The sequence below is a fragment of the Xiphias gladius genome, chromosome 11 (assembly GCF_016859285.1).
Source record: "Xiphias gladius isolate SHS-SW01 ecotype Sanya breed wild chromosome 11, ASM1685928v1, whole genome shotgun sequence".
Classification (NCBI taxonomy): domain Eukaryota; kingdom Metazoa; phylum Chordata; class Actinopteri; order Istiophoriformes; family Xiphiidae; genus Xiphias; species Xiphias gladius.
Window position 1 is genome coordinate 11,215,139 of NC_053410.1, and position 8,627 is coordinate 11,223,765.

Genomic DNA, 8,627 nt, shown 5'->3' on the forward strand with positions numbered 1-8,627 from the left:
GTTTGGGCTACAGAGGCGAAGCACTTTTACACATGCTCGGGGCTGTCCACAATTGATGTCTGTATGGGGGCAGTGTGTCTATATCGGGGCAGCGTGGCAATACATAACAAGGCTGCAAAAACATTTTTTTCTATCATTACGGCATGTCCGTTATGCCTCATTGCGTGAAAAAAATCCATCTTCTATTATAAAAACAATGTCCGACAGAGCTCTTATTTTGTTTTGTAGCTACACTTGGCTGTTTGCTACAGAGAAGACCTTGTGCCTTTTTCTTGTTTGCGTTTCCGCAGTGCTGGGGTGGGGAGGACTGGGACGTTCATTGTCATTGACAGCATGATCGACATGATGCACATGGACCAGAGGGTGGATGTCTTTGGCTTTGTGAGCAGAATACGAGAACAGCGCTGTCAACTCATCCAGACAGATGTAAGTGCTGACCCTTTCTGACCTGTTGTGCCTTGGTCTGACAGCTCAACTCACTGCTCTCGTCGTGGCATAAACAAGCGAGGACATGGAAAACAACCATGCCTGTGATGCAAAAATAGTAGGAAATACTAAAGCACTAAAGCAACTATTTCTACCTCTTCCTCCTCAGATGCAGTACTCCTTCATCTATCAGGCTCTGTTGGAGTACTATCTGTATGGAGACACAGAGCTAGATGTATGCTCTCTGGAGGGCCATCTGCAGAGGCTTCACAACGCCAGGGCTCCCCACGACAGGCTGGGCCTGGAGGAGGAGTTCAGGGTACGAAGAAAGAATATCTCTCTTAAACATTTCAGTCGGTAATGAATCGTCCCCATCACCCTGCGCCCAGGCTGCCGCTCTCGGCAGTAGTAACATAAATAACAATGGTTTGTATCAACTAGAACTTTATATGGCACCACCATCTGCCAGATAGAATTTATTGTAGTTTGGTGAAAATTTCTCATTTTTTGCTATAAAGAGTCCCTCACAGTTCCCTACACACTGAATGGAATTATTCCCCATTGCCTCTTCTTCTTCTTTTTTCTTTTCTACCAATAAGAAATGTTTCTGTCCAGCTTCTGTCTTTTTACTTGTTGCATTTAAGAAAATATATATATTGTCTGTTTGTTAAGGCATCACCAGCCTTAAAATCACCACAGTCATTAGCATTGTACTGCCCTGCAACGATGAAAATAGACTTTTTGATCATCCACTCATGTTTTCTCCCATCAGAAGCTGACCAACGTTCGCATAATGAAGGAGAACATGAGAACCGGGAACCTTCCTGCCAACATGAAGAAGAACCGTGTGCTTCAGATCATTCCGTGTAAGGATTACTCTGATACGCCGAACAGTTTCATAATACATCACATCCAAGTAGCATCAAAGTATCACACTGCTGGTGATTTTAGGGATGCCATACACATTTATCTGGCTAATCAGTTCGTGTCCGTGTGATCAATGACATCTAAATAGGGCCTGTGTCTTGACTTAAAGTTGGGAGTTGAGTGGGAAAGAAACGACTAGGTACAACTTTTTACAGTGAAACCTTATCTAGGCTCCGGCCTTAATAGCACAGCTAAAGTTTTACCTAGCTGGATTTTTTTTTCCCATCAGCCTCTTCAAACTTTTATTTTATTAGGAATCACTTGTGAAAAGTTTCATTTTTTTTCTTTTTTCTTTCTGCAGATGATTTCAACCGAGTAATACTCTCAGTGAAAAGAGGACAGGAGTTCACTGACTACATCAATGCCTCCTTTATTGATGTAAGCACTCCCTCACGACCTCCTGTATAGATTTCCCATACAAGTATATATATAAAGCTCATTGTTTCCTTTACAAACAATGCAAAATATTATGTTTGCACTCTCAAGTGTTGTTTACCGGATGATCTGCCCTCCAGGGCTACAGGCAGAAGGACTATTTTATCGCAACCCAGGGCCCCCTGTCTCACACAGTGGAGGACTTCTGGAGGATGGTGTGGGAGTGGAGGTGCCATTCAATCGTTATGCTCACCGAACTCAAAGAGAGGGAGCAGGTACAGTATGGTGCTCTTGCAAAAGTGCAGGCTGAAAAGTGGAGTTGTACATTTAATCTTTTTTATTCCATTATTTCATTTTCTTATGTTTTCCTGACAGTCAGTGCATATATTTAATATGATTTATATAGTTTTTGTGGTGCACAATGAAAATATAAATACGAAAGTAGGGTTTAAATCTCTCCACTTTACCCTAATTGTATTTCCATCTGACCATGCCAACCAGGAAAAGTGTTTCCAGTATTGGCCATCAGAGGGCAGTGTAACATTTGGAGATTATGCTGTGGAGCTGACTGGCGATACACAGTGTGAAACCTTCACTCTCAAAGACATGGTGCTCACCTACAGACCAGTGCGTAAAGTTTTACTCAACACTTAAAAGCATTTTCAGTGTGCTGTCTTTTACAGATGAAGCAGTTAAAATTTCATGAAATTTCATTGTGTCCACCATTTTTAGCTGCATGAAAAATAACCCTCTTAGTTCTCATTTCACCAGGAAAAGCAGTCCCAACACGTCCGACACTTCCACTTCCACGGATGGCCTGAGATCGGAATACCAGCCGAGGGAAGAGGAATGATTGACATTATTGCCGCTGTGCAGAGGCAGCAGCAGCAGTCTGGAAACCGTCCCATAATTGTGCACTGCAGGTGAGGAACTTCAGTTTGACAATTCTGCGGCACAATGTGCAGCTTCAGATGGACATGATCTACAGTATGTGACCTTATGTATTTGTCCACTCATGCTTTTAATACAACCCCTTTCATTCTCACTGTGCTTTTATTACCTGATCACTAGAGTCTCCCAGAGTGATATTGGAAAGTTTTAGTTTTACAGATATATTTTTCTTTCCTACAAATGTCTGTTACAATAAATTCTACATTTTCCCTCAGTAGACCTGGTGTTCTATGCTTAAACCACTTATGTGATCCCTTATAAAGACTTAGCTGTGAAAGCTTTGATCAGAACCTAGCTTCAGGTGAAGTGATTCTAAAGCAGCATGCCCCTTTGGGATTGATCCAATCCACTGATTCACAGTCAATTAAAACCTCTCAAAGTGAAATCTCCTCTGACTCCCACTATGATTAATCTGATAAGATGAGCTAACGACAGGAAATGGTGTCATCACTCTCTTCTATTCCTTCATCACCACTTGTCTAAGAGGGGCTTTTTAAAGCTTTTTCTCTGCCCCTCGGGAATGGGGCTAACCCGTTGCAATCCCCAACGTCTCTCTACACTTCTCCTTCGAATCGCACATCTCTCTCGCTCCTTGTCTCTCCCTGTCTTTCGCTCTCCACCCCACCATCATTGTAAACATTGACTCAGTCAAACACTGAGCTTCCAAACTGATTAGTGTTAGCGTTTGGATTAGCCTCTCTTTAAGTGAGGATGATTATTAGCACTATTACACAAAGGTCACCTTTTCTCTAGCAAACTTTTCATTTAAATGGAAAAAGGATGCGCAGCCAATATTACAAGAGTTTCATAGCAGCGTTATTGTAAGGAAATACAGTTAGAATTCAAAATTTTCTCTGTTCAGCTTCTGCCATGCATTTCTAAATTGTCTGTAGTTCTTACAGAGCCATAGTGCTGCAACAAATCTCGCCATTTTCGAAGGTCTCTCAGTGCTGGCATTATGCGATGTGGCTGCTGATAGTTTTGTCCGTCGTGTTTCAGTGCTGGTGCGGGTCGGACCGGTACCTTCATTGCCCTAAGTAACATTCTGGAGAGAGTGAAAGCTGAAGGCCTCCTGGATGTTTTTCAGACAGTCAAGAGTTTACGCATGCAGAGGCCACACATGGTTCAGACTGTGGTAGGTGGAAAACAAGATAACATCACATCTGCTGTGCAGAAACTGTCAGCTTATTCACATTTGTGTTGTTTGGAACCATTTTTGCACATATATGCACAGTAACACTTTTCCTCTCGCTTTTCCTTCCAGGAGCAATACGACTTCTGCTACAGAGTGGTTCAGGATTTTGTTGACATTTTCTCAGACTACGCCAATTTTAAATAATACCTGTCAGATACTGTTCTGTATACTTTGGTCTAATTAACTTATGCAATTTTTTTCTGAATGTTTTTTTCTAAACCAAGCTCTTTTTACATTTTGCACAGATCTAAAAATTATTGTATCATACTGTAACTTAAATGAAAACATCTGTGCTCCAGGAGTCTCTTTCAGTCTCTTTCAGGAATATTCAATCTTCAAGTATCGTTATATAAAATATAGAAATTATTAGTTTTATGTTGCAAAAATGCAACATTGCTAGGGGTCAATAAAGTGTTAAAGAGGAAATATTCAATAATTGTTATCCAATTACATACTATCGTGTGTGTGTGTGTGTGTGTGTGTGTGTAAATATATATATATATATATATATATATATATATGTATATGTATATATACACATATACATATACATATATACAAATGTATATGTATATATTTACACACACACACACACACACACACACACTATAGTATGTATTACTCACTACACTGAAATGCATCACTAATGTGTTGTATATACATTCTCTTTTATTTGCGTTATTTTGTGACTGACCACAATGCCTTTTGTTTACATTACTCTTTTATTTTATGCTGCCTACTCAACATGTTTTACTGCTCTAAGGAGAATAAATTCTGTGTTTGATAAGTAAGATAAAATGATTAATGCTTTTGCAAAAGGATGTCCTGTCTGACGTGTGAATAATATTTATGATTTACTTTTAGCTCAAGCAAAAACATAAAACTCAAGATACATTTCATTCCGTTAGACACTGCAAATTACCTCACTTCTGTCTGTGAATAACTTAACAGCTGCTGCCTGTTGCAATTTTATTCAGCTTCACGAACTTTCCTTTTTGCCTGTGGCAATATTACTTAGTGGATTGGCGCCTGACGCTGCAAAATGCAAGTAGCCCACATTGGAACAGGCAGAAAATAATATAATGTAATTAATCCATGTATCCAAACGTATCATTCTTACAGATGTTTTGCAGCCAAGTATTACATCCTGCTTACTATATATATATATATATATATATAGATATATATATATATGTGTGTGTGTGTGTGTGTGTGTGTGTATCTATACACTTAACAAGCCAACTTTACACTTGCATGTTAGCGCCTGACGCTGCAAAGTGCATAAAGCAGTGCCATATTGATTAGAAAACAAATCTAATCATGAAAAAATTTGTCACCAAGTGACACAATTTTAATAAAGATAAGCCAGAAGTTTATGTTTAATTTAGACATAATAGATACATTTTTAAAAGTATATTGTTTTTGAATGGTGGTCTTGTATGGATTATCATTGGATTGTTTGTACAAACACTTCTCAGAATATTATAAGGATGACAATTTTACTTTAGCTTTCAAAATAAGTGTGTTGTAAATGGAGAAGAAAAACCGTGTACAAACTTGGGTTTAAATGAACTAGTTGATAATTGATGCAGCTGAACCTTGTTCATCTCAAGGGACTGAGAAGAAAAATGTCTGAGACAGTGAAAAGCATTGATATCAAGAACCAGTACTCAGCCAAATTATGAAATATGCATGCACAGGCATTTGGGCATATTTTGACAGTGATAATTACCCCCATCAAGGAGGTTATGTTTTCGCCCGTGTCTGTTTATTTGTCAGCAGGATTACGCAAAAAGTACTGAGCCGCTTTGTACCAAACTTGATGGAGGGATGGGGCATGGGCCAGGAAAGAACCCTTTAAATTTTGGAGCAGATCCGGATCATTTACTATGAATTTGAATTTTTTTCTCTAAAGTCCGGTGTATGTTGTTTGACATTGGCCTTGGCGGAGGCATGCGAGTGTCATTCTAGTTAGTCTTACATTCACATTTACACAAGGAAAACCCAACATTTCTCCACGATGAAAAGCATATATTTTTGCAAGGCTTCTGCTTACTTCTTTGTAGAACAGTAAGCTTGGAAGTCTTAAGTATGGGGGAATAACTTTCTACTGTGTTTGTACTGCCATTATTATAAAGTCATAAGATGGGTTTATATATGACACACTGATCATTTTGTTAATTTACTGTACATAAATTCTTGTTGTGGCCATTAATCATCACTAATGATTACTGCATTGTTGACCTCTTTTTAATGTATTTACATGCTGAAAGAATAAGAAATAGGGTTAATGACAGTGAGGCCTTGCAGCAGATGTAATATAAATGCACAAGCATCTTGTTTAAATGATGTTTCTGCCTTTCGAATCTGTATGGATTTGAACTGCTATTTGTTTGTTAAAAGCTGATACCAATAAATTATAGATGGGGAGAAATGTCAGATTTCCTCTTAATGTTGTCTTTTTGTCTACCTCCACACAGATTCATTCGATGCAAGGATTTTTTTTTTTTTTTTTTGGATATGTATTTCATGCTCTTTCAATCCTCATGGTGATGTCAGCATATCTGAGCACTTAGCCGGCTCCATTAGTAGTATTTTGTGTCCCATTAGTCAGTAAATGTGTCACACCTGCATTGGTGGGGATTATAATCCTGAGAGCAGGTTTCTACAACACCTATAAAACCCCCCTCTGGCTAATGCACCACATGCTAACACGGCAAATACAGAGGTGAGTCAGTCCTCGGTGAAGTTAGGTCAATGTCCATGAAGTTAGAATTACTCTTCTTATTAATTAACGTCTGAAATGCTGAAAAGTTGCTTACTAATGTTGGGTGATGCTTTATAACCCCTGGTCTGCGAGCCGTGGAGCTGGGAGTGAGGAGACTGTGACATTATTGTTTTTATTACAAATCTGGCTTCCTCTGCAGCTCTAATGGAAGCAAGCAGCAGAGTGATGGTGCAGGTGTTGTTGTTGGCGCTGTTGGTTCAGGTCACCCTGTCCCAGCACTGGTCCTATGGATGGCTACCAGGGGGAAAGAGAAGTGTTGGAGAGCTGGAGGCTACCATCAGGGTGAGTCATTTTTTTTATATGTGGATAGTTCGACAGTTTCAGGAAATGTGGTGTCTTTATGAAATTTAAAGCAAAATTTAACAGGAATACCTCCGTAAAACTGGTCAATTTAGCCTGACTCTGTTTTTTTTTTCTTTTCTCTTTTACAATGCTGTAAATGTTATGTTGGGTTCAGTTTTCATATCGGTCATGGTTTCTTCTTCTAAAATCTCTTTTATTGTACTTAGATGATGGGAACAGGAGGAGTGGTGTCTCTTCCTGAAGAGGCGAGTGCCCAAACCCAAGAGAGACTTAGACCATACAATATAGTAAGTGCTTATTATACATAATTTATCACCAATGTCTACTTCAATTGTACAATATTAATGTACACTACACCACTGTGTGCAACTCTTGCCCCAAAGCAGCAGTGACAATATACAAACTGCCCAATGACTGTTTTTATTTTTCCCATTTTGCATGATTGAATATGTACATGCTTAATTGTATCTTTTTGAATGTTGGTAGATGCATTGCTAATTTGCTCAGACATGTGTGATATCATATATAAATGAAAATTTAAATATTTTTTAGATTAAATATTCAAGCTGCAGATATACTGTTAACTGAGATTTAATTTCCTCAGATTAATGATGATTCCAGTCATTTCGACCGAAAGAAAAGGCTCCCTAATAATTGAAGAGCTACAAAAAAAAAAAAAAAAAGCCAATCGAAAAGAAAATGAAAAGAAACACGGATTGTATTTACATCATCAGCAACAACAGTGATGGATTACCTGAGTGCAGGACTTCAACAAATCATCACATTTATTCCACAGATATCAATTATATGTCTGTAACATTTAAATCCATGTAAAATTGTAATAAAGTTTTTGAAATCTGATGAAATTATCAAATCTTTTGTTCAATCTGATTTTCAGAGAGTGCGGTCTCCCCTTCTGGATCTGGTCAATTTAATTGTAAAATACTGCTTTAAAGACTTTAAATAGATTAAAATTGCCTTTGTAAAGCAGCCACGACCGACAAGCATGACAAACTTGTGACACAACAATCTTAGCATGACAACAGCTGGTGATTAAGCCAATTTATTAGAAATCAATGACTTAATTGAATTTGTTACAGTTTTGGTAATTCCATTTTCTGCCACAACAGTCATGTGCATGTGTGATGTGGAAAATTAGACCAGCTGATTTTTGTGATCGTACCTGAATGTTGATTAGCCACCGAAATGAAAGACACTCATCTAAATATTTTCTGCTTGTGATGTCCACAGCAGCTTTCTGCTAATTAAGGATAACTGCAGCCATCCAAATCAGACAAAGTGCAGAACTTTTTCCCCCCTCTCTGTACAGGAAATTGGTGTTCATTATAAAAATTGGAATTTCATATCAGGAAAGGAAAAGAATCAGCAGGGGGCATATGTTTTAAAGAGAACTCATTTTCTAGCAAAGCCCCACAGACAGAGCACCATACTAATCGCCTGGTGCATAAGGGGCTAGGATTCATGAACTGTGCTGACACCGGGGAGACCCCGCATTGTTAGAGCGTGGTTGTAATGCACACCAATGAACCCAAACCCGCTGGCACAACTGGGAAAAGGTGAACATTATAAAAGCACATAGAATTAAACAGAAATTAAACCACATTCCATTGCACTTCCAGAACAATGCCTGTTCATTTGTGA

General features: G+C 38.6%; 2 protein-coding genes across 4 annotated transcripts in view; both read left to right on the plus strand.

Annotated features, from left to right (window-relative positions):
• Positions 1–4,346, plus strand: part of LOC120796424 (receptor-type tyrosine-protein phosphatase epsilon-like) — a 44,983-nt gene extending 40,637 nt beyond the window's left edge. For all 3 annotated transcript variants that reach the window (XM_040139254.1, XM_040139255.1, XM_040139256.1), the window contains exons 13-21: positions 291–426; positions 596–745; positions 1,199–1,292; positions 1,655–1,731; positions 1,869–2,003; positions 2,230–2,355; positions 2,500–2,651; positions 3,679–3,814; positions 3,944–4,346. In XM_040139254.1, coding sequence (XP_039995188.1) covers positions 291–426; positions 596–745; positions 1,199–1,292; positions 1,655–1,731; positions 1,869–2,003; positions 2,230–2,355; positions 2,500–2,651; positions 3,679–3,814; positions 3,944–4,018 — 1,081 coding nt within the window. In that variant the 3' untranslated portion in view covers positions 4,019–4,346. The remainder of the gene's footprint in view (positions 1–290; positions 427–595; positions 746–1,198; positions 1,293–1,654; positions 1,732–1,868; positions 2,004–2,229; positions 2,356–2,499; positions 2,652–3,678; positions 3,815–3,943) is intronic.
• A 2,249-nt stretch (positions 4,347–6,595) lies between these two features.
• gnrh3 (gonadotropin-releasing hormone 3) lies at positions 6,596–7,640 on the plus strand. The gene is made up of 4 exons (XM_040139473.1): positions 6,596–6,602; positions 6,802–6,944; positions 7,172–7,252; positions 7,570–7,640. Exons 2-4 carry the CDS (start codon positions 6,807–6,809, stop codon positions 7,621–7,623), a joined length of 273 nt encoding a protein of 90 aa, XP_039995407.1. The 5' UTR covers positions 6,596–6,602; positions 6,802–6,806; the 3' UTR covers positions 7,624–7,640.
• Positions 7,641–8,627: the final 987 nt, after the last annotated feature.

Excerpts from the sequence above, each read along its gene's own strand:
- gnrh3 (XM_040139473.1), top strand. The coding sequence starts at position 6,807 with ATGGAAGCAAGCAGCAGAGTGATGGTGCAGGTGTTGTTGTTGGCGCTG. Across the intron at positions 6,945-7,171 it reads AGCTGGAGGCTACCATCAGG|ATGATGGGAACAGGAGGAGT; the intron begins GTGAGTCATTTT and ends TATTGTACTTAG. Across the intron at positions 7,253-7,569 it reads GACTTAGACCATACAATATA|ATTAATGATGATTCCAGTCA; the intron begins GTAAGTGCTTAT and ends TAATTTCCTCAG.